This window comes from Egretta garzetta, unplaced genomic scaffold (assembly GCF_000687185.1).
Source record: "Egretta garzetta isolate BGI_Z169 unplaced genomic scaffold, ASM68718v1 scaffold206, whole genome shotgun sequence".
NCBI lineage: Eukaryota > Metazoa > Chordata > Aves > Pelecaniformes > Ardeidae > Egretta > Egretta garzetta.
Genome location: NW_009259984.1, coordinates 1,374,917 through 1,400,599, shown reverse-complemented (window position 1 = coordinate 1,400,599; position 25,683 = coordinate 1,374,917). Strand labels below are relative to the sequence as shown.

At 36.0% G+C, this 25,683-nt stretch overlaps 1 protein-coding gene across 1 annotated transcript in view; it reads left to right on the top strand.

Annotated features, from left to right (window-relative positions):
- VRK1 (VRK serine/threonine kinase 1) overlaps window positions 1–23,249 on the top strand; it is a 38,332-nt gene extending 15,083 nt beyond the window's left edge. Inside the window, exons 6-13 of the mRNA XM_009640496.2 lie at window positions 900–1,008; window positions 1,154–1,246; window positions 2,213–2,345; window positions 3,612–3,732; window positions 4,814–4,872; window positions 6,054–6,232; window positions 10,796–10,889; window positions 21,960–23,249. Coding sequence (XP_009638791.1) covers window positions 900–1,008; window positions 1,154–1,246; window positions 2,213–2,345; window positions 3,612–3,732; window positions 4,814–4,872; window positions 6,054–6,232; window positions 10,796–10,889; window positions 21,960–22,042 — 871 coding nt within the window. The 3' untranslated portion in view covers window positions 22,043–23,249. The remainder of the gene's footprint in view (window positions 1–899; window positions 1,009–1,153; window positions 1,247–2,212; window positions 2,346–3,611; window positions 3,733–4,813; window positions 4,873–6,053; window positions 6,233–10,795; window positions 10,890–21,959) is intronic.
- The last annotated feature ends 2,434 nt before the right edge of the window (window positions 23,250–25,683 follow it).

Sequence of the window (25,683 nt, the reverse complement as noted above, 5' to 3'; positions counted from 1 at the left end):
GTCAAATTTGTCTTAAGTCTAGGGATAGTTTTTAGTATTGTTCTATGTCATCAAGGGTTTTTGTTACTTGGTTTTGAATGGTATCCCTGTTTATGTAACACTTCTTGTTTCCTGGTGGGCTTTCTCTATACAGCTACGCTGCAAGAAGTTTTAGTAGTTCTCTGGCAGCTTATAGTAGGTCAGGCTTCTTCGTGTGGACCATTACATAGGCAGTATGTTTGCCTTAGTATGTCAGAAATATCATTGTTTCAGTAGGTCCTCAACTTTGAAACAAATTTAAAAACAGTATTAATTTTGAGAGGCAAAAGTAAATATAACAGGTTTTTTCCCCCAAATAAACTTTTCTTTGCATTCAGCATTTAAAGCATGGGGTTTTTTAATGTAGCTACTATGACCTCTAACAGTAATAGAACCAGTTTGGCTGTAGCAATGAATATCTCACTTGCCAAAGGTGTTCTGAGCTTTTTGGTTTTGATAAGAGGTTAAAAAGAAGATTGTAATAGACTTCAAGAAACTAACTTTTTTAAGTAACCATGTTAAGTCACATAATCATTTATAAAGCAAAAAGAAGTAATTGATGCTTGGTTTTGCCTGTAGTGAATTACAATGCAGATATTTTCCTCTGTGGGTATGGGTACTTGCTACTTGTGTTGCATAGCTAGCCAGGAGTAAAGGACAATTCTTCAGATGGATGAACTTCTGACAAGCTGATGTAAAAAAGTTAAGAGTTGATGTACAACATCAAAAAAAGTCAAGTATTTCCATATATTTATTTTCTGTGTACCTGCAGTTTATCTTTTGAGATGTTTTCAATCAGTAATTTGTACAATTAACATATAGATAAAATATTTTGCCAAGAACAATTCAGTAACTTCACTGCTTTTTTTTTTTTACCTCAGTTATCGATTTATGATAATGGACCGATTTGGCAGAGATCTTCAGAAGATGTATGAAGAGAATGCAAAGCGATTTTCCCATAAAACTGTACTGCAATTAGGCCTGAGAATAGTAAGTTTAAAAAATATATTACATTTTTACAGTCTGGCTTCCCTGTGTAAGTCTTTTGGTTAAATCACACTTTTGTGCTGAGTACAGGTCCTCTGCTGGGTGGAGCTGGGTACTGCATTTATATGACTGTATTTTGTTTTGTTAGCTTGATATTCTGGAATACATCCATGAGCATGAATATGTGCATGGAGACATCAAGGCCTCAAATCTTCTTGTGAGTTACAAGAACCCTCATCAGGTATTTCTGATGCATTTTATTCCTCATGTTTTAAACCTTCTGTTTGACAACACATGGAAATGCTTTGAACCTGTGAAATCTAGCAGAAGCTCATTTTTAAGAATGTATATGGTAGCATTATTTCTGCTTGACATTTATATCTAGTTAATATTCTACAATTTTTTTATGCATTTTGCTGGACAGTTATCAAATTGTCTATTTGCCCTAAATAATATTCTAGTGAAATTCTCAAGATTAAAAAAAAATTGACTCACAAATAGGTATTTGCAGGTGGAAGCTTAAAATTACATAGCACACTGGTAAATTATGTTTGCCTGTCTGCATTGTTACCTCATTCCTTTGTTCAAGTAATCCATCAGATAAGTGTTCTGTTACTTGGAAAAATTGGTCTTTAAAGTGTTGATTGTTCCACTTGATTTACGGAAGTCTTTCATTTTTCTGCATTTTCAACTCTCTTTATTATTCAAACAATACATATTAGAGTTTCAGAATTATGTGTGTCTTCTTGCCCAAATGTTTTAACTCATGAAATAAGTAAAATAATCTCAGTTCTCTGTGGTGTTAGTGAGAAGTAATAGTATGTAGTAGTGTTCAAATGGGACAGCTGAATTTAAAGAGGGTAGGACAGTAAGTGTATCTATAACTCTATGAACATTGTCTTTTTTTTTTTTTTTTCCTTACTGGTAATAACAGACTATTTTACTGTACTTGTCCTTTGCATCAGCAAGAAATGATTTCCAGATCAGACTGCTCTATGGAAAACAACAAAACCTGTCTGACACGTTGCTTTTAAATCATATGTAGTAATCTCAATAAAGCACTGAGGAACGGATCATTCAAAGTCAAAAACCTCACAATTTTAAATACTTTTTGAGAAGTTCTGAGAATGGTTGGGAGTTATATTTATTTATGTATTTTTTATATTTATAGTTCTTTGATCGTAGAATTCTTTGTGGAAATCACTAGGTGTACTTGGTGGATTATGGACTTGCCTACCGATACTGTCCTGAAGGAGTTCACAAAGCGTATAAGGAAGATCCTAAAAGGTGTCATGATGGAACTATTGAATATACCAGTATTGATGCACACAAGGGTGTGGGTAAGGATGTAAACTGTTCTTTGCAATAGGCATTTGTGCGTCCTTTTTATAAACACAAAAGACTTTATTTGCTGCATTGTGTTTTGTAAACAACTAGGTTTCTGAATCTATAAAAATATTTTTTTCTCCTCTATGGACTTTACTGGCATTTTTTTTCTGTTTACTAACTCTTACTTTGCTATTAATTGACTGTATTTTTAATGTAACTTTCTTGAATAGATTTCCTTGATTTATAAGGACTGTTAAGATGTTCAGTGTATTGCTTTTTATTAACTAAGTAGAAATGGAATAGTGCTTATGAGATCCTGATAGAAAAACAGGCTTTTCAGGAGACAAAATAGTTTCTGTTACCAATGTGAACATTGTTCCTTCGTATTTGGCAAAGATTCATAATATTCTTTATCATGTTTATGGCTTAATATTTAGAAGGTTTTTTAAATGAAAATTAATTCAATTGTGAAATAATATTTCATAATTATGCCTATAGTCACTGAAGTTCAAAAGGCAAGAAGTGAGAAAAGGTTGAACATGAAAAGGACAGGTGTATGATTAAACATTAAGGATTTATAGCGAACACCAATTTTATTTTCTTCATTCTTAAATTTTGTTTTATTAGCATAAAAGTGTGTCCTGCAAAAGTATTGGTGGCTGAAAATTATTATTTACTTCAGGATGGACTGTTGCATCTATGCTTAAAACCAAACATGGAACAAAGATGACTTGACTTGCCCATTTATACTTCTAGTGTAGTTGTGGTCAATGTACGTGTGGGTGGTTTTGGGGTTTTTTTTGGCAAGGCTTGGGGATCTGATCTATTATTCAGGCCACATAAAATATTTCAGCATTGTGGAATATTTTTTTTTCAGGAGCTGGGGCTTTAGCACTATTACCTTTTTATAGAAGAAGGGAAGTAGAAACTGTTTTGAATAGAAAGTCAATCACTTCACTAACTTGCTCTATTTTTTCCACAACTGGAGTACTTAAAAAGCTTCCCAATTTGGGATAACTGCAGCATGTCATATCCTTGAGTAGAAGAAAGAGATTGGTAAAGGACTTGAGAATGAAGTTATCCTTCCGCATGTAGGAACAGTATTTTTCCTTCCTTGCTTTCACGCTAAAATAAAGAAATAAGTAACAGATACAGTAGTGTTACATTGTTAGCATTGGCTTTCTATTGTCTTAACATATTTACAAGGCTTTATTAGCATATGTAGGCTTTATTAGCTGCACTCATGGTTCTTTTTTTATGTGTGCATATATATTTAGCGCCATCGAGACGTGGTGATCTGGAGATCTTGGGTTACTGTATGATTCATTGGCTTAGTGGCCACCTACCATGGGAGGATAATTTGAAAGATCCAAATTTTGTCAGAGACTCAAAAATCAGGTGAGAAACGACTTGTTTTCTTTCTCTTTTGCAACTGAAGACAGGAATGAAAATGTCTTTATGTAGAAATGCTTTGTACTTTCAGTATGTTCCCCTTCGATGAGTAGGCCATCGTTTTGTGTATGCCCCAGTTTCCCTTTGTTGTGTCTCATGTATCCTTGGCTTGTAATTAAACTTGTACTGTTCTGCTCCATCTTCTTTTGCACATGAGATGCTTGTTTATCCACCACAGTACTGTCCCTTGATTAAGCCATGCTGACAACCACTGTTGCCATGGTTAAGCCAAAAAAGCACTCTTACCAATATGCAGGTAACTGTTAGTCCTGCTTTACAGAAAGAAGTGAAGCATGGAGCATGAGTAGCCTTTGTAACACCACGCTCTGAAGTCAGTGGCAGAGATGAGAGCTGAAGATCTTAAATGTCTTCAAGCATCATTCCAGCTAGAGGGCTACTGATGTGGGGTTTTGAAAAAAATTTTTGGTCCCTCTCTCTCACTGTTACATTCCTTTGTTTTACCCCTACCACCCACTCAACTCTCTCTTGGCAGATATTTAATATGAAGATATGAAGGAAGCTATCCCAGCACAGAAGTTTCTGTCTCATTAACAAGTATTTGTTATCTGGCTTCCTTATCTCTACTTTTAACACTTCAGCTCCATCAAAGTTAGCAAAGTGTTCCCTCCCCCTCCCCCCGCCCACTTCCCATCAATTATTATTTTGGCAGGGGATCTGCTCTGAATAACATCAGCTAGAGTTCTCTAGCAGGAATTGGTGAGAGCATTGGTATGTGAGAATTTAAAATGGACCAGTTCTTTTCCTTCAGTCTTCTACTTGCTTTTATAGGAATCAAAAACTGTTGAACAAAAACTTACCATATATCAGACAGCCTGTCTGGCATTTGTCAGGTTTTCAAATGTACTGCACTCCTAAAAATGTCTGTACTATGTCATACCAAAGGTTTATCTAGTAGTGTTTCCTGTCTTTGACAGTTGCCCAAGCTAGGTATTTAGGAAGTCTGTCAGAACGGGGCAAGATTCAAACTTTGAAAGAGACGGTAGTTTTGAATAATTTTGTTTTTCAGATGTAGAGATAATATTTCAGTTTTGATGGACAAGTGCTTTTCTGGGAAAAATAAACCAGGTAAGAAGAGCTATTTTAAATTAAAATACTTTTGGTTTGTACCATGTGTTAAGTATTCTCTAATAATTTGTTTTAATGTCCATTTTCTTTAAAAAACCCAATTAAAATCCATCAGTCTGTTTGGCTGCCATCACCAAATTGTAGGCAACTTTAGGCAATGGGTAGAAGCTCTGAAATTCATATTTACATGGGCTACGTTATGGGTGTACAAGGGAAGGCTGTGCTACACTGTATTCATATAAAACCAGATCAGTTTAGTTGCTGCAAAAAGTGAGTTGTCAGGCTATCAGCAGCTTTTTTCCTGAGAGATGTGTCTGAGGCATTGTACTCTAATCTGTTGCTGCTGTAAGTCTTCCTTGTTTGCTTAAGTTTGTACCCATTTTTCATCTTACTTTTATTGGCAGCAACAAAGTGGCATGAATTAGATTGTTGATTAGAAGTTTTGGCTTTTCCTTTTGGCTGTAGTTGTATATGCACTGTAGACACTGTTGCTTCTCACTAAAGACAGTATTAAGTATTTGCACCACAAAATGTGTAAGTTGATTTTTCACAACTGAATTTGAGAGATTCAAAATATAAAGTAATGTGAACTTGAAGTCTAGATTGTTTCTATTTGGCATTGGCGATTTCCTGAGTAGATATTGTTTTTTAAACCCGACTGTATTAGAAATACGCTTTCTTGGACCTTAAACTTAAATATTTAGTTATTTCTAGTTACTTCTGGTGATCAGAGAAGAGATTTCTCTGTCAAGTGTGACTTGTCTGGTTTTTCAGTGGCCAAATGTTTCATATGGTTTTTTAATATGTTTCAGTCTTAAACTGATGAAGTTCTGAGATAACATTGAGTTTCCTTTTCAACATTTTTAAATATAGACATAAGAAATATCATGTAAACAAGCATTCATTGGTGAAGGTTGGCCCATTACATTTTTTTACGACTGACTGTTCTCTTCATTGCAATGAACATGTAAAAAACAGTGATGCTGTCATCACTGGTTAATGAACCTTGCTATAATTTTTTTCTAAAATGTGTTGTAGTAAAGTCATAATTATGAGTTTATAAATAACCATTTCAAAAAATAGCATAAGTAATGCATGCATAATTTCTGTCTCTTTTGTGGTAAAAGTGAATGATTAAAATGTTTTCAAATAGAAATTAATTGGAGGTATCATTTCTTTAGATGAAATAGCCAAATATATGGAAAAGGTGAAGCTACTGAGCTATGAAGAGAAACCTGTTTATCAGCATTTCCGAGAAATACTTCTGCAAGGTCTTAAGGCCATTGGGCAAAAAGATGATGGAATACTTGACTTTGGCTTGTCAGAGAATGGAGACTTGCAAACAAATCCCATGCAAAAGGTTTTTACTCTGAAAATTTATGTTGGTTTTTAATATGGGGGTTTTTTTGAGCTAAGTAAGAGTTAAAGTGGTACTGGAAGTAGGTGTCATAACTGCATCCAGTAGGAAATAAGCAAATAGTGAAACATTTGTTTAAGTCCTACTCTTATGCATTATTTCTCTAATTTAACTTCACTAATTGTTATTAAAACTTAATACAGAATGATGTTTATAGGTGTACTTTCATAATAGATAATATCTTGGATAACAGAATGTGTATATATAGTTGTAATGACATTTGAACAGATGAACGTTGAGTTAATTTACTTACTTTCCTTAAACTGGTAAAACTCTGGATGGATCAAAATAGATCTAAGGTAAAATAAGTCTAGTTTTTGTTTCATATTAGTTTCCTTTCTGTGATTAGTTCAAAGCTTACTTTTAAGTATACATCTTCATGCCAAGTATTTGGTTCTGGAATTCACATATTGAAATCACTGTGATCTAATATGTTATTTATGAGTCCTAACTATAGTGGTAGGCTAGAGGTATTTTATTTCTTATATTTAAGAAGCCTTGAACTCTAGATTTGGACTCCCATTTGAATACAGCATAAGAACTTTTTAAGCCTTAGGGAAATCATATGTTAAAATGGTTTATAATAACAATAAAAAATGGTCAAGTAATGGAACAACAGAATCATAGAATGGTTTGAGTTAGAAGGGACCTTTAAAGGTCATCTAGTTCACCCCCCCCTGCAATGAGCAGGGAGATCTTCAACTAGATGAGGTTGTTCAGAGCCCTGTCCAGCCTGACCTTGAATGTTTTCAGTGATGGGGCATCTACCACCTCTCTGGGCTACCTGTGCCAGTGTTTCACCACCCTTATTGTAAAAACTTCCTTACCTCTAGTCGTAATCTACCCTCTTTTAGTTTGAAACCACTACCCCTTGTACTATTATTGTCCTGTACTTCAAATACATTTATTTTTTTATTTGCATTTGTTAATTGGCAGTTTATTGGTTCCTTTAGTGTGAATCAGGGAACGGAGAATTATAATACAGGATAATAGTACAGGAATTCTGCCTGCTTACTGACATGATCAGCAGTGTGTTAAAGATGGGCAAAAAGCACTAAAGAAAAAAATCTGTAGGATTTTAAAGTCTTCTGAGGATGTATGCCCAGCTTTTCTTAATTCTTTGTGCCCAGTAAATAGTACTTTGGCTAAAATCATGCAGCCATGGTCTTCATACTAATATTTTATGCTGAACTGAGTGTAAAGACCTGTCCAAAAGGAGATTTCATTAGCATAAATTCTTCTGTTCCTCCTGTGGCTCGACATGGCTTGAGACCTGTGTTTTGGGGGGAAAAAAAAATCATTTTTAATGGTTGGCTGGTTTCTTTGCTAAATAAGTTGGCCTGCTGCAGAGCCAACATCTGTGACCTTTAATGTCCTTGTCCAGCAGAGATGGCTGATGCACATTTCCAATGGAATAAAACTTCAAAAATATTATTTCTTAATCTAATATCAGTCAGGACCATTCCCAAAGGGTGGGATAATACTTTTACATAAGTTTTACCTGCTAGCATCAATTAGGAGTTAGCTTTTGCATTGGGTTTTGGTGGGGTTTGTTTGTTTGGGGTGGGTTTTTTTGTTGGTTTTGAGAAACCACATGCATGGTGAGCTTGCTCAGTTGTCACAGATATGTTCAAGCACTTATATAAAACACTGAATGTTACCGGCCTGTTTGAATAAGTGTTTTCAGCTGTCCACTTCATATTTTAGTGGACTTCATGCTAGCTACTGCTAGAGTGTCCAGGCAGAATAAGACTGTTTGCTTGAAATCAGGTTGACATAGCCTGCTTGCTTTTGACCAAATACCAGGACAGATGACTCTTCCATGTTGGATTTTCTAAGCCTTGTAATAGCTGTGGTGTAGACTAGGGTAATAGCTGTGGTGTAGACTAGGGTAGAAGAATAGATTGTGTCAGTCCTCCTTCCAAGGGTGTATTTGGCACTTTTCTTCAAGAATTAATGGGAAGAGGGTCTTCAGCGGGATATCCTCCTTTCCAGAATATATGTTTGGGAACTCATGCTTACTAGGTTTTTCTTCTAGGGAGTATCAGACATTAACAAGAGGCGAGAAGAACAGGAAGACGACTTGTGCTAGTTGAGAATAGCTGGACACTTAGATACACAGAGAAAGAAAGGAAGACCATAGAATGCTAATTAAAATTATATGTATTTTCAGCTGTAACAGGAAACTCAACTTGATGACTGAGTGTTTTAAAGATAAGCTCCAAATTCCAAACGCTGTTATAAACCACTTTCCATAAAGATTACTTACCACTGATTAGCAGCATCTTGCCTCTGAAAGCCAGTATCTTCTAGAACATGCTGAATTTCTTTTGGCATGCTTAATATCTAATTTGGAAAAGAAAAATGCAATCTGGCATCCACCCTTGAGAAGATGGTGACCTCTAATATAGAGTATTTGTGGCAGTTTGGCTGTACTGAACTTTTAATCACAACAAGTCTTAAGACACCTACTCTTCGGTTCCTTTGGGGCAATCTACCATCATACTTTCATAAAAGTGATTTGGTATTCTGAAGTTTTGCTATTTCATAGCTAGAAGACAATATTTCTAGCTTCTGTGTGAATAAATTCTTAGAATGTAGGATTCTCCTGTGCTTTCAGCTTGTATAGCTAATTGAGCCATGATGTGCATTAAATGTTGCATATAAGCATGGTTGTTCTGGAATCTCAGTCATTCTCCCGTATTGGTATCTGGCTAAAACTCAACAGATGTCTGCTATATTAAAAGTTAACATTTTATTTTCTATATCATGACTCAAGTTTCCCCAGATGTGTGAGTAAATGAAACACAGTCCACAGTTCTGCTGGAGGTTGGGGGGGTTTTTGTTGTTGGTATAGTAAATGCATGTTGGTTTGCATGTGTGATGTTTAGTTCTAGCAAAAGAAGCAGCTAACAGTACCATGTGTTGAAGGAAGTATCTGGAGCTCTTGACTAAATTATTTAGGGCAAGGACCACATCTTACTTTTGTTTCATGCTGAAGAGTTGCTGGGAAATATTTGGAGTGAACTAAACTGGAAAAATGTGGATCTTAGTGATTTGTGGTTCCCTCTAATGTTCATCTTCAGATGCGCAGGTGTTACTTTTGTCAATGAATGCTGCCTGATTTCTACTGCTGTGTAATTCACCTGCATCAAGATTAAGAAACCACTTTTTATTAAATAAGCTTGGAAACAAGATAAATATATTTTGCTTTTGTGTAGCATGTATTGGATATCTGTTTTCCTGATGAGTGTTTAAAATGTTTTCCAGTACAATTGGGAGGAATGCATTATCTCTCATATAAAAGCAGTACAGCGCTGAAATAGTCCTCCTTAATTTTGGTCAGAATGAACAAAAGTGTCTGTGTTTATTCCTGCCTAATGCATCACAAATCTGCTGACATGCTAACCTTGGAGTCTTGGCTGGCGGTAATCAGGCCTGTGCACCGGCAGGAAAGATGTACCTAATGCACTCCATCAGTGCAGTTTGCATATGGAAGTTCTCACAGGGGAGCTGCCCTGTGCCAGCTGAGGGTTACCTGCCCACTGCAGTTATTGTATGTAATTATCGAACCAATCTGTTCAGCCCAGCAGGGTTTAGATGGTAATCATGAAGCAACACTTTGGAAAGGAAAGATGTAATGCACTCTCCCCTTCTCTCATGAGCTATGTGAAGTTGTAGCCACTTTTAAAGCTGTGTTAGTAAAGCTCTAGTCTTGCACAATTAAAAAAAAAAAAGGAAAAGCTAGAGTCTTCTACTGTTCATCAAAATTATCATCTTTGTCTGATACAGATACAGGTCAACTCATCCTCTGCAAAAATCACGTGGCTTTAAAAAAATAATCTTTCCATAATGACCTTTGCAAGAATACTTTGCAATAGTAAGATTAATTGTAATACACAGATAATAACAGTTCTATCCATTTAGATATTTTAAGATAATGTACCTTGAATAGAGTTCAGATTTCCCAAGTACTTCTCTTTGGAACAGAACCCATAGTTGCTATTAGAAAAAAATAATGTACTGTCAGTGGGTGTTTGGTACTTTTAAGCTGTGTAAAGAAAGCCTTAAGAAGCAAGAAACCAGATAAACTTGAATTTAATGAGGTGTAATTGCTTTTAAAAAAGCAGTTAACATCAACTTTGGGTAAAATGTTTTTCTGTGTTCTGTAAGATTTTTCAGATTGCTCCTTTTGTAACCGTTATTCAATGTAAATAAAAAAACAGGTTTTGATCATAAAGACTTGTGTTTTCATACATTAAAATTTCAACTCCTAATGTGATCTGCAGATAGGGGAACTGAACTTTTAAATTGTCTATTGCGTAGTTACTAGTATTCTTGCATTAATATATGAATAAATTTTCGCTACAACTAGACATGTTTTATAATATATGAAGAAATAATGCTTAAAATTGGGGAATACCTTGTGAGGATAAGATATTTTCTACTTTGTTTGTTCTTTTCTGCTCTTGAGTTCAATTGCCCCCCACTTTTTTTTTTTCCCAGAAAAAAAGAAAGGCAGCAGCTGCAACCAATGAGAGCACTGAAGCAGAAACGGAAGACACAGGAAGTCCAGAAAAAAAGAAACGTACTTCTTCTAGTAAGTCAAAAAAGATTTTCTTGCAGTCACATGTACTAGTATGGTAGGTTAACCCTGGCTAAGGGCTAAACTCCCACCCAGCCGCTCATTCCCCTCCTCAGTGGAACAGAAGGAGAAAATAGGATGAGAAAACTCATGAGTTGATACAAAGATGGTGAGATTGTGTACCACTTACTCTTGCAGGCAAAACAGACTCAACATGAAGAAAATTAATTGAATTTATTACCAATTAAAATAAAATTGAGTAATGACAAAGGCAAACATTAAAACAACAGCTTTTCTTCCCCTTCTCCCTAGCTCAACTTAACTTTCTCACTCCAGACTCCTCTACCCCGCTCCTTGAGTGGTGCAGGGACATGGAGAAGTGTGTTATGATTAGTTATATAGCATTTTCTCTCTGCTGCTCCTTCCTCCTCACATTTTTCCCTTACTCCAGTGTGGGTCTCTCTTGGGCTTCATTCCTTCAGGAAAAAAAAAAGTGCTCCAGTTCCTTCAGGAAATATCCACCTGGTCCAGTGTAGGCTCTCCCACGAATGGTGTGGGATATGTGCTCCATCCAGGGTCCTCTGTGAGCTACAGGGAATATCTGGTCCCATGCTGCAGAGCACCACTTCCTCCTCTGACCTTGGGGTTCCCTCGGCTGTTTTTCACTGTCCTCCTGGCACTGCTCCCCCTGACCTGTCCAGTGTTTTTCACCCTTTCTTAAACGTTTTCAGAGGTGCCACAAACAGTTTGGGCTCAACTTTGGCCTATGGTGGTTTTGTTTTGGAGCCAGCTGGAATGGGCTGTGTCAGGCACAGGACAGCACCTGGCCTCTTCCCACAGAGGCCACCCCTGTAAGTCAACCCCAGCTTACCAAAACCCTGCCACACGGCCACATATACCCAATACAACCATTTACCTTTAGCAGTTCAAGTGCTTTTTATCTTTCATCATTTATTTTTTAGATTAATAAAATTGAAATATTTAAACTTTCTGTGTTAAGGTATACTCTCCAATTATGTGCTGCTTAAAGCTGGTAGAAATGTTAGGTGATAAAAATTGGTAGTTGCACCCTGTTCTTTTGCTATCGTTCATTCTCTCCTCCATTCTCATTTTTGTCCTTCCCTGTTGTCCAATTCACTGGCAGAATATGCTGACTCCCCAGGACTTCTTGATCACAGTGCGTTAAAGCCATGGGCTAGCAACAGCAGCTTCCAAAACCAAGTGTATTTAAAGTTGAGGAAAGGATCAGCTATAAGGATAGAAGATGCTGAAGCTACATTTCAGATAATTTGGCATAGTTTCAGTGTTGTGTGGAAAAACTCATGGACAGATAAAGCAGGATTATTGTGAGTCCAAGATAAGAAATTTCAGTAGATCTGTATAGGGTAAGCTTGTGGTGAGCATCCAGTCAAATTGTTTTCAGGATCTCCTTCATGTAGATGTGAACTGAATTCAATTAATTACAAAGATATTTTTCCTAAAGGATTTTTGATTCAGACTTTTAAGTAAAAAAACCAGATGTTGTCCAAGGTCAAGTAATCTAAAAATAATAAAGGAGTAGCACTGGAGTCTACCCCAAAACAAATCTGCTTGTTTAAAAAAGGCTTCATGAAGGAGTATGGCAGGATGGGAAAATGTAACATTTCAAAGACAGTAATATTATTGGTAAGTTATGGATTTACCCTGGTATATTTACTCAAACAATATGGTACAAAGTACAAATAATTAAGCTAATATATTCCAGGAAGTGACACTCCTTTGTTCATTTTCAGCTGTTCACATTATAGAATTCTGATCACTAAAATCAGTGATTATTTCTCTTATTGAATGCCTTTTGAGTTGTTGACTTTAATTTATTTTGAATTTTCTAGTCTGTCAGTGGCTGAAAAAGTGTTAATTGTATTATACTTTCTTTGAAGGAAATGCAGTTATTTCAGATGATGCTGATGTTTATTCGTAGCTTTAGCATTTTAGATTTAGACTAAGTAAATGTATTTGGGAGGCTATACATATATTTTCAGCATTCATTGGTTAAAATGAGTGATGGACATGAGCTTAAATTTAAACCTCCTCTTGCCAATTCAAGAGTGTTGCAGGTGAAATGGTTCTAATTTCACCTTTTTATGCTACCCAATTTAATGAATACCAAGTGGGGGGAGTGTATCAAATGATTTCAAGTGAAAAGTGATACACGTACTTACTCATTTTGTTCTCTCCAAATTTGGAATTAAAAACTTTACCGCTTATTACATGATTCATAAATCTGTGTTGAAGGAAAGGGCAGCTGTTTCATAATCTTATGATTTTGATACTTTTGATAAATTGAAAATAGCTGATTATTATAAGAGTACTTAAAACTGTGTTTCCAGATCTGACTACTTTTATATTACCAGAGACTTATTTCTCCATTATGTCATTAGTCCTGTGACTAAAAAACATATTCTAAACTTTACTGTCCAGTAAGATGGATAATTTCTTGATACCTCTTAATTGTAGAAATTGAAGTTTAGTCATACAGGAACATTTTAAAAGTTCTTGAAATGCTATTTTATTGATTTCTAAAAGGGGATAAATATGGCTGGACAGGGGTTACTCTTCAGGTGTTCAAACAATGTCTCTTGAGTATTTGGACTTAAAACAGTGGCAGGAAGAGCCACGCGGCCTCTTTGCTGTTCAGCTAATCAGCATTAACTGCATCTGACTGTGCAGTTTGTCTAATCCAGTTCAAAAGGTTAGTCAGCCCAGAAAGATCCTGATCAGCTCTGCAGCAGTTTTGAGTATACCAAGATGCTCAGTGGCTACAGGGACTCTGCCAGTAATGAAATCTGCTACTGCTGAGGCTGGGCAGCCCCCAGGATTGGTGCAGGAGGAAGAAAGAATGGCACAGGGAAAGGGGGAGCATCTTGAAATTCTTGCTGCTTCTGTCTGCTCCCCCGGTTGTTCTCAGCATAGGAGTGGCCACTTCAGATGAGTTCAGCAAAGGCCATCTCTTTGTCATGTCAGCCATTAAGTGTTTCTGGAGCTGTCAAGCAAGAGTGTTAGGCTTCTTTTTAGAAGCAGAATTTCAGAAAGCCCTCAAGAAACAAGCTGTGTTGTACTTCCAAAATCAGACGCACAAAATTTTGTGGAATTCTTAAACTGTTTAAATTTAAATTAGCATGTTATCAGTTTCTTCTTTTTTTCCTGTCATAACTGGAACCCATATGCTTTCCTGAAAGCTGGAATTTTAAGAGATATCCTTTAAGGTAATATGGATGATGTTGAAGTGTTATATTAGTCCAAGTCTCTCCACTAGGAAAAATGCTATCAGAAGAGATGATTTCTATTTAAACAGAAAGTTTTTTTCACACTCTGTTACAGCTCCATTTTCATTATTAACTGCCTTCATGTATCATAGTAAAATACACAGGCTTATAAGTGATGATACTGTTAAAGCAGAATACCAAATTTTGGCATACACTGTATGTATCCACCAACGCTTCTGCAGGGGTGTACTGCATAATATTAATAGGACTAATATGCTTATTTTTAATCAGTTTGTATGGAATAGGCAGTTAGTATAGGGAACTTTGGTGAAAATGGCATAAAAGCTGGAAAAATAAGAGTTTCATGAGAACTTGTAAATAATCCTAAATTCAAATCTACCAATAGAGATAAAACCTCTACCACTGGCAGTTTTCTTTAATCTTAGGGTTGCCAAAGTCTGGGTTATAGAAATATAGAAATTTTTTTAGAATCAATTTTTTTTATACTAGCCTTTTATTATTTTCTGTTGTGAATTATTTTTAAACAATTTCAGAGTATATTAATTGGAACAGTATGGAGATAAATACTGAAGAAGACATGACAATGAAAGTACTGTATTTTTTTAATAGCCGATACTGCGAGTGGGGTAGAGATTGTGTATATCTGTATTGCTGGATGGCATCTAGCATGGTAAGGCCTTAGCTGGGGTCTTTGGTTACTCTTGCAGTATAAAGAACTATGTGAACAGCTCTGATATGAAAACAGTCATACTGATGGATTGGTTAGAAGGCATTCCAAAATGGAGGTTTAATAGTATTTCTCAATTAATTGGTACTTAGCTTTATGTTTATTTACATTGCATGGCTTTGCATAAATCAGTATCTGCATTATTGTCTTAGAAATCTTTTTTTTCTTTATTCAAGCAAGACTTATTACTTAATATTGGATTAAATCTACACTTAGGCTCATTTTTATACTTAGAGGATTATTGGCCTTGTCATCAAGCTTTAGGAGAAAGCAAATCATACTTTTTTTGAGCTTGTTCATGGTGCCACTTGTTACTTGTCTTTCTACTCCGCACCAATCCCCACATTACAAGTAGATTTTTACCTCTTAATTTTATACCCCAATACAAACATTTTCAGCAAAACCTGTACTATACAATGGTTCTAATTGCCTGTTAGTCATCTGTTCCTTGTGAAGGATTTGGTATTGACTAGTATCTGTAATAGACTCCAGAGTAAGTGGGTATTAGTTTTAAAACGGTGTATTCATCTCTCTGTGTAGTCACCGAGAGATCTATCCTTTTCTGCACTGTTCTTAGCCTTCCCTTACCTGTCTCAGGAATGTTGCAAGTCAAATGTTCTAGTATGAGACTACATGATTTGGTTTTAGAAGTTAAAAGCATGTGCTGCTATGTTGTATCCAGAAATTAACAGGTTTTAGAGCAGAGAAGTACTGGTCTCAGTTGTCAGAAATACTGACAAACTTGCTTCTGTATTTTGCATTAAGTGTATTCAGACACAATATGAAGTGATCTGTCTTTTTATGGCCTGCACCAAAATTGTTTGAGGATCTTCAGAGGCTATTTAAATTAGGAGAGGTGTGGTAGGAGATAATTTTTAAGTATGAAGATTCTTTAGTATTGGGAGCAGGAAAGCTAAAATAAATTTGATGTAAAACAAATATATCTCTGCAATTCTTCCAGAATAATGGTTTTCTTTGACAAATTTCAAGTGACAAATTCACTGAGAAGCACCTTCAATATGTGCTGCTTATTGTACATCTTGGACATTAATTTTTGTCCCTTTATTAAAGTGTGTGAGTGTTCCTGTTTATTCCTATGTCTGCTTGGAACACAGTTTTCTACTTAGTCTTTCTTTATATTTTAAGCTTATTTCTGTACCATCTCTTCAGACCACTCCTAGCATTTAAACACATTAAAAATGTAAATACATTTAAGTTACTTGTTACACTTAATGGAACCTTCTTTCTTGTGTTTGCTGCTAATAAAAAGTATTAAATTAAGACAAAACTCAAAAAACCCTCTGAGGAAAGTTTTCCATGGGGTAACATTTTGTCTAATAACTTCACGTGCAGAGCTAAATAATTTAAGAATAAAAGTGATGTCTGCTTTTTTGTTGTTTTTCTGTGACCTGAAGATATATTGCAGTATGCTGAACAAGTGTTGCAATTCAAACTCAGATATAAAATTTGTAAGTGAAATTTTTCTGCAGGAAAGAAAAAATACTGTACAACAATGACTCAGATTTTTACAGGAAACTAACCTTTTTCAAGATTGGAAGTAATATATTTGAATTAAACTTTGTTCCTTCTGCAAATTGCTGTGTGGTGGAGAGGAGCGCTATTTTTAAACACATGTTGCATGTGAATACTAATTTGAATGAGTATATATATATATATACACACAATTCTGTTTTGGAATGTCTTCAGTAAAGCAATTTTTACAAATAGAAGTACATCAGTTTTTTTTATCTGGAGCAATTTTCTGTTATATTTTTTAACAGAACACTCATAGATTCAGTGTTATCTTTAGGAAATACAGAGGCATAAAGCAGTCAAATAATAAATGTTTTTCCATATTATGATATGGAAACATTTTGGCTTCATTTGTTGCAGGAAACAGAGGACTTGGAAGAACAGAGTATCTAAAGCCAAACCCCATCCAATAACTCTACAAACTTACTTTCTTCTCTCTCATCCTTACCTGGCAATTACATATTTCCTGGAATTCAAGTCCATATTTCCATTTTTCTGGTCTCTCTGTTCTTTTTTCTGAATCGTATTTCAGAATTTTTGTAGAGAAGACTGTGGAGAAAAGAGAACAAGCCAACTAACCAAATCTACTATTTGTCACCCTTGCAGTTGCTTCAAGTCTTCAGAGTACTGAAAAATTCTTGTTTGAGAAGTGTTACACTACGGGTTTTTATCAGCTATGCAGGGTTCCTTGGCAGACTTGGGAAAGAGCTTGTCAGAAGCCTACCAACTCTTCCTTATTTTGTCTTCTCAAAAGAAAAGTAGTTCTTCCTTGGTACCGTATTGAACCAAACTGATTTGAGAATGGTAGACTCATGTGATGTGTGACTCATTAAATGCTGCACGGCCTGGCTTCAGTTCCCATTTGATGTTTGCAGCTGGATGCCGAGTGTAGTTTTTCATCTTGGATTGCTATTTTTTTTCGTATTCCTTCCATATGTAAATAGAAATTGTGTGGTTTCCATTCTCTTGTTTTCCCTTTTCAGTTTGATGATTGTAGAACCCTTTTAAGGGGCAGTTGAAGGAAAATGGTCTCCTAGGGAGCCATCCAGCAAAATGACTTGGTTATTTGATATGATTAAAGACAGCTGAAATACGACTGAAGCACGTTTTGCAAGACAAAAGTGATACTGTGGCCAGTGGAAGAATTTTTAAGAACTGTCAGTCCTAAATTTGTCTCCATTGGAAATTACGAGTCCACAGTTAGTTACTTAAATTAGTAACAAAATATATTCTTGGATTAATTTATTGCACTGAGATCTGTTATGCAAGATCATATCTAGATGACTAGGGAGTCAACTTCATCACTTCTCAGCTTAACTGTGGCAATTCAGTATATGTGGCATGAAGTTGCCAGTGTTAAAGAAATGTCAGTTCTGTCATAAGACTGTCCTGCTGTGGCACACTAGTTGTCTATACAGAAATGATGATTAAACTCCATCTATGTGGAGACTAGTCTGAGAACACCTCTTCCAGAAACCACTTGAGAACTCCCTACCACATGGTCGAACTCTCCAGATTTATTGACCTTTGTTTCTTAAAGAGATAAACATACAGCAAAGAGTATGTGTTTGGGATTGTGCACAAACACATCAGATTCTATTTTTATTTTTTTTTAAGAAAGGAAACCTTCCTGTGTCTGATCAATGTACTTGACTGCGCATGCTTCTTTTGAGCGTGAAAGATGTTAGCTTTGCCGTTTAATGATGATTCCTACAAGTCTAGTTTAAGAGCTTGCATAGTCTAGAATTGCTGGAACTCTTCAGCTATTATACAGAGACTGGCATGTACTCAGCCTGTCGGGTGTAAATTTAGCATATGCAAGTGATGCAGTTGCTAACCTCCAGCATGCCTGCTGCTAGATATTTTTCACTTACCTGATGTTTTCCTAGAGTCTAAAAATCTGTATGTGGTTCTGTTTTCAAATATTCTAGCCTATGATGTAACCTAGAAGGCACCATTAACACCTAAATCGGACCTGGTTTCATCTGCTTGGTAGCTGTGTTTTCATGTTCAGAATCTCTCGCTGTCCTCATTTCCATCAAAGCAGGCGGTTAAGTGGGAAACTTGGGACTCTGCTGTCTGCTTATTTTTTCCAAAGGAACCTTTGTCATTTTACAGAAACTTTCATTTTTTTGACTCAAGTACCGTTTTATTTCTATTACTTGTAAGACTTATGTGTGTTTCTAAAATGGTGTATGTAGACTCAGAAAAAAAGATGAGAAGGGACATCGAGAGGTGATCTGCTGTATACACCAGCCTAAGGACAGGCTTATCTATCTACATCTGTGTTAATCTTGATACACACCAATATTTTCTCTTAAAACCTCCATGATGTGGTCAATGCCACTTGTAACACTTAACTGTCCTTACTACTAAAAAGGGTTTGATAAGGTGGAATATCTTATTTTGATAGTACCTAAAATGAATTTCCCTTAAGCTTATTAGTTGTCCTATCCACCATGGACAGGAAAGTTGCTCTCATTTTACGCAGCAACCTTTTGCATGTTTGATGAGTACAAAAGGCTGTACTATCACATCTCTCTTCCATTTTTTTCCTTTAATCAGATAAACTAATTTGTTTGTTTTTTTTTTTAAGAGAGCTGGAAACCATGATCGCCACTCCTGATTTTTTTTTTTTTTTCCATTTTTCTGAGAACTTCCTTGAAGGATAAAGCCCGAAACTATACACAGCGCTGCCGGGTTTCTTTTGTAAAGTTGCTTTATAGTACCGAGTACATGGAGAGGATCAGATATCACAGTCAACTTGTCTAATAATTCCTCTAGAGCCTGTGGGACTCTTTATGCCTCTGCTGAACTTTGTTCCAGTCTCAAAACAAGCTGTGCAGTGACACCATCTGGTTTATTTTTGCCTGTATAATTCTTCCTCATTTAAATTGCTGTTTCAACCTAATTCAGTTTAATCTGCTTTATAAAAACTCTGTCCTTTGCTTGTAATAGCTTTGTTTGTGTCCTCATTTGGTGCTGCCCACACGGGACCTCTCCCATTTTCAGAAACAGAATTGACATTTCTCCCACAAGAAAAGTTTGTGGGGAGGGGGCAATATAAGTATCAGGCTAACTCATTTTGAAAATGCAGACAAGGTTTTCAGTACAGAAGACCTTCAGTTCTGAAATAGCTGCAAACTTTGAAGCTAAGCATGGGTTGAGAACAGTCATTCTGAGTTTTACGTAATTAACTTAATCGGATAGTTTACGAAAATATTTCTGCTTCTTAAGTTTGAAATTATGAATAAAAGAACCATGACAACAAAAAGGAAAAAAAAATCCTTATGATTCAGTTAAAGATTCTCCATGATCATGGTTTGTTTAGAAAAGCCTTGAAAAGAACTCATTAATGCAGTAAAGATGAAGGAAAAATCAGAGGCAGGGCAGCGCTCTCCTCTGTTTTGGTGTTCCAGCATGGGCAATTAGAAATGGATAAGCTCTTACTGAATTGGGAATTAGTAAGCTTCAACTGCTTGTATTGTCTGCGGCTACCATGAAATACTACATTCCTGAAATACAAACATGAAAATCTGATAACTCATTTCTTTTTTTCTTTATGAACAAACACCTGTAGTGTTTTCCTACCCAGGGTCATAATTTTCATGTTGACAGTCTTTCTGATGGTAGAACATGAATTTGACCTGTCTTTGCAGCATTTGATTATACAGTCTATGATTGGATGAGAAGAAAAGTCCCAGTTACTTCTGTCAAAAGCAGTAAAGATTAATGAAAGATCAGGTTATTGTTTTTTCTTGAAGAGAAAACTTTGGTCATTCTCTGCTTTCTGTTGCAATACAAAGATTCTGGGGAAAAATCCCAGGAGGGATGGAACCGGTACAGTTCATGCAGTTGATAGGGTAACTTGGCCTACATACCTCTAAAACTACTCAATTTGAAAAGTCAGAAGACATGTCTGTTGCTAGGATTTGCAATTTTAGTAGCTGCAATATTTTGTGACTTTGAAAAGTATAAACTAATTCTTGAGGCTAAGCCAGAATTTAGGGGGGGAAGGAATGATTTACATAGTTAAGTTACTACTTTATGATACCTGTTTGTATAGCTTTTAGCTACCAGTACTTGTGAGGGTACCAGAACAGATTTGATTTTTACATAGCGGTTGGGGGGTGCGTGTTTCATCAGAACAGATGTTGTTCTACTCAGTAAGAGGCTATTGCCAGAGCTGTCTGTGTTTTTTGGGGTTTTTTTTTGTGTGTTGTCTTGTTTTTATTTAAAAAGTGATTTATTAATCAAAGATATAGTGTCTGACAAAAATCTATTTGTAGTTTATGTTGAATGTAGCAAATGATTGGACAAAAAAGGAACAAGAATATTTTTTAATTCTCCATTTCATTTTCAAGAATGGAAAAATTCTTCAAAATTAATTTTGGTATTTTTAATTTCAAGTCAACATTTTAAGAGCAAATTAAGGTATGTAGAATTAAACATGAAAAAACAGGAAAACATTTAACCTTTTTTCTCTGTCAGTAATGCAGATTAAGAAGTTGACAGGAACTGTAGAGTTATATATGGTTTTACAAGCAAGAACTTACATACTTAGGCATACTGACTTCAATGAGGAAGTGAGGATTAAAAGAAAAATTAAAAAAAAAAAAATACCACCATGAGTAGGAAATGTAAAACATTTCCCTGTTACTGCATTTGTGAAAATGGTAGCAATTTTTATTATATGTAATATTTTTTTCTCAAAGTGACTACAGTTCAATGGGATTCACAGCAATGAGCTGTGGTGGTGGTTTTTTTTTTTTTCCTTTTCTCTGCTAGTTGGCAGGAAAGAATCACAAGTGCAAGGAGTTTTTTTTATTATTGCATTTAAGTATGGTCTCTCTGAACAACCTGCCTGCCAGGCTTGTTAGGAATCTTATTTACATGTTTGTTATCTTTGTTATTAAAATGTTGTCAAATAATAGCTTGAAATCTGTAGGTGAAGTTGCACCGATAACTGAGCTGATTTAACAGCTCAACATCGTCAAACAAAAATCTTCCTCTTTTCTACCTGTGTGCCTTCCACCTCCCCTTGTATAAGCTCCATTCAGAATGCTCTAAGATGCTGCAGCTCACTAACTTTGAGAATACTAGACCAAAAAGGAGTTCTTTGCCAGATTGCAGAGCTGGATCAGCTTAGCACAAGGTCCAAAGAGTACCAAAAATGGCTTAATACTGGGAGGGATCATAGGACTGAAAGTTGGCGCATGGGGAAGAAGGAGGGGTTTAGGATTTGAAGAGGATTTGATTCTTCATGCTTTGGTGGACGTGAGCTGTTAAATTGGCTCAACTGTATGTAATGCTACTGTTTGAGAAGTTGAATTGTACAATGTGTTTTTCAGGAGAAAATTGGTGCCCAGAAATGGTGCTAAACTCTTCTGAGTCCATGTTATGTGCCCCCCACCCCTCCGTCAAAACTGAATGAATGATTTGAGTTGGTTTATCCTCTTAAAAACTACTAGTATTTACTTGTGATCCATTTCTGTTACTTTATTACTTTATTTTACAGAAAGTCTGTCTTTTTTTTTTTTTTTTTTGTTTCAATTGCAGATGCAGTAGCTACCAGAACCCGAAAGATGACCTCACCAAAATCCAAGAAAGGCACAGCAACCAGAAAGAGAGTCCAGAAGTAAATAATAGATGGAGCAACAAATTAAGTTGTTCTTTGGCTCATCTCTGGTTTTTTTTTCAGTTACTGTAGCACTGGAATCTTTTTCTTTCCTTTCTAAATGATGAATCCTGTAAAAACATGGAGTGCTTTTTGTACCTGGTTTTGAAGAATAAATTTTTTATTAAAATATTTGCATAATTTATGTACACTTAAATACTAATGCAAAATTTTCCCAACTTTGAAGTGAAGATGCATTTTTATTCTTTATATAAACACATTCATATCTTAAAGGCAAACTAAAAGAAAGTGCTTTTTTCTGCTTTATAATGTAGAAATAAAGCCTTATTTAGTTTTGTTATGGGTACTTTGTAAGGAACAACAGTGTTGCATCTGATTTCTTCTAATTTTGAATAAAGTCGTCTTGGAAGTCACTTAGATGTACACTGAGATGAAGACTGAAATGGTAGAGGCATCTTTTAAATATTTCTCAAGTGTTCAAATTAAAAAAAGATAAGACAAAATTCACATCCTTCCATTCTAGTTTGTTATAAAATGTGTTTAAACAATTTGTTGGAAGACAGGTAGTGAATTTTAGTTATTTTTTTGCTTAGTCTTTGTGTTCGTATCACTTTTCCAACTATTCCGAGTTTCTCTGGAAAGAAAGAGACCAGAATTTCAGATATAGGGCCCAGGGCAAAGAAAAGAACCAATCGAAAAACAATGCCCATTCTCAACCCCCCACCACCCTCAGGTTTTCTTTTTATATTAGTGATAAGGATAGAAAAGTTATAATTATGAATAAATTTGTAAAGTATCTTGTTCCAGTGAAAGCTTGATTCACATGTGCTTCTCAAAATAATGTTTTACCTTTTTTTAATAGTTGAGGAGAATGTAACCTTTCTTAAAAGTACTTCCTTGCTTGGCTTTGAGTCTTCTCTTCAGAGTTGTAAGTCAAAAAATGAAGTGTTTAATTTCATTGTGAAATACCACTACTTCTCATTTAGATACTGCGAAAATAGATATAATTAGGGCACGAACATCATTCTTATCAGGGAGACTGCTTTGTGAAGTTTAGCAAAACAAAAGGAATCCATATGAGCCAATGGGTCGTGTATTTGCATGGATGTCCAATGCTCTGCTTGCTTGATTGTGTAATGTCTGAGTAGTTACAGAAATAAGTATGTTGTAGCATAAAATGTTGAATGAATGATGAGGTTATGTTTTGAAAACAAGGGAATCTGTTTCTTTTTTTTAAATAAAACTGGAACAACATATTTAAAAGACCCTAGTGCTTTTTCATTTCTGTTCTTACTGCTCTACAGACTCATTTTCCTGGGCAATTGCAAAGTGTGGCTGATGGCTTTAAGCAGAGCATTCTCTCTGTTTCAGATATAAAAATAGGGCTGCTAAAGCCTGTCTCATGTTTAAAACTCCTCAAATCAAACTATCATTTTAATGACTTCATTTAATCATTTTGTTCAAAAAGTATGTTACCCTATTCTGAAGAACTATTGTCAGGAAAGCATATTGTGTTCTCTTGCTTGTCTTGCATACTCGGTGTCATTCTTTTGTACTTTAGTTGTTTGACATTTTAATTTTTTTAGTAACTTATTTATTGCTAAACTTCCTTCCTTTACTCTCCAAGTTTTCAAGGAGCGTGTCTTCTGACGCTGCCAAAGCCAAATGTAAGATGCACAGAAATTTCCATATATTTGAAAAGAATATTTTGAGGTGCGGATTTCGTAAGCCACCCCAAAAATGTCCTGGAAAAAGTTTGTACTGGCAAGTGTTCTGTGAAGCAAAAGGGTGCTTTCCGTTTCAGGTGAATGTTGTTTCAGGCCTCATCTCTGCTCACCAGAGACTGCAAAACTACACTCTTCACAGGCAAGGATGCCTCTGGCTCGCTGTAAGCAGCAGTGATGTTTGAAGTGTGGCACGGTCAGGATGAGCCAAGTGGAAGGCTGTGATAATACCTGCAGTACTACCGTATGTATTGCATACAGCGTGTGCTTGCACACGTGTGTGTTTGCTGTTTTGCGAAACAGTGATGGGGAAATACACCACTCTCTAAGAGGTGGAGGGTGTAGTAGGATTTTGTTGACATCCCCATTTGAAAGTAAAGCCCCTAACACAAAAGAAGCAAGCTGCCTTTAGACTGCATTTACTGCTCTTGATGACTCCAGTTGTGTGTAAATATTAGAAAACAGCAGGGTCCTGCATTCCAAGAATCACTTGAGCAGTGCCATGAAGACAAGTGTCCTTACTGGTATTGTAGTCATACTCCCAAGCTCTCCTGCTGTTTCTAATCTGTGCGCACAGCCGTGAAAAAACTGGACTGACATTTACAGGCACAGCAGGGAGACACTTGAGTAGGGAATGTTAAAGACTCCGCTACCTATGTTTCAAAGTGGCCACCATACATGATAAATCTTCACAGGAGAACTAGTCGGCACTTCAGCTGATGGTGTAATGAGGATATTGATAATGAAGCACAGAATGCTGCTTTTTAGCACTTGAACATTCTGCAGATGGATTGTTTATATTTTTTCCCCTCATCTAAAATATCTGGAGGGAGAATCAAATTCAGGATGGGTATAAGATATTTTTTGGATGATGCTGATTTGATAATTTTACAGGAGTATTTCCCAGTAACTTTATACAAAATAATAACATAATTCCCAATATCTGTTGCAGCTAGCATTAAGAAGGGGGTCAGTTGCTTTCCGGAGTAGTTTGACAGACTTTACTCACTGTTTTGTCCCAGTGAGCTGCCAGATTTGGGATGCCATAATACCAGTAATGCAATTAGGTTTTCTGCACGTTGTCTGGTTGACTTCTCAGTTAAGAGTTTCTTTCCCTTTGGGAATAAGACTAGACAGACTGTCATTTGCTATTACTAATTCTGCTTAGCATTATCACTGGAGCTTTTTTGTAATTAGCTATCTTAGTTGGCTCTTAAATTTTAATAGCCAATTGAAGCTACATTTTAGCCAAGTTCCATATCTAAATTGCATTCAGTCCATTAACAAAGTTGGTTAAAAGGCTATTAAAACAAAAGCCAATATATGGTGGTTAGCACTTACATGTTTGCAGCAGTAGCACTACCAGCCTCCAATGAATATTCTCAAGAAATGGCACTTCCTTCTCGCAAAGGAAGTGCACAAAGAATGACCAAAGTTTGTTTTGGGAACAAAGGCTGATTATGCAGAATACTCAATAGGAAAAAAAACCCCAAACCCGAAGTGTGTCTTTTCTGGAAGAAGGTGGGAGAGATGGGGGGGAGATGCAGAAGGGGGCAATTAATGGTTCTGCTCAGATTTGACAGGTTCTGGAAAAGCCAAATAAACGAAGTGATGTTTTTCTCCATTTCAGCTGATCAAAATTATTAGCAAAACCATCTGAAGCACCTTCTGGTGGAATTGTCATCTTGCTGAGTTTAGTTTGTAAAACATCCTGCCAGACATTAAAAAAACTGTAAGCATGCCAGCACATAGGCTCAGAGCACCGCTTCTCTAATTGATAGACCCTATAATTTTCTTTTTTTACTGAAGACCATGGCTGGATACCTCAGCCTCCCAAGTAATTTAACGTAGCATCAGTCTGAATTTTTTATCCCTAGTAGCACTTGTTTAAATTAGATTTTTCTCCTCTTTTCTTTCTTAA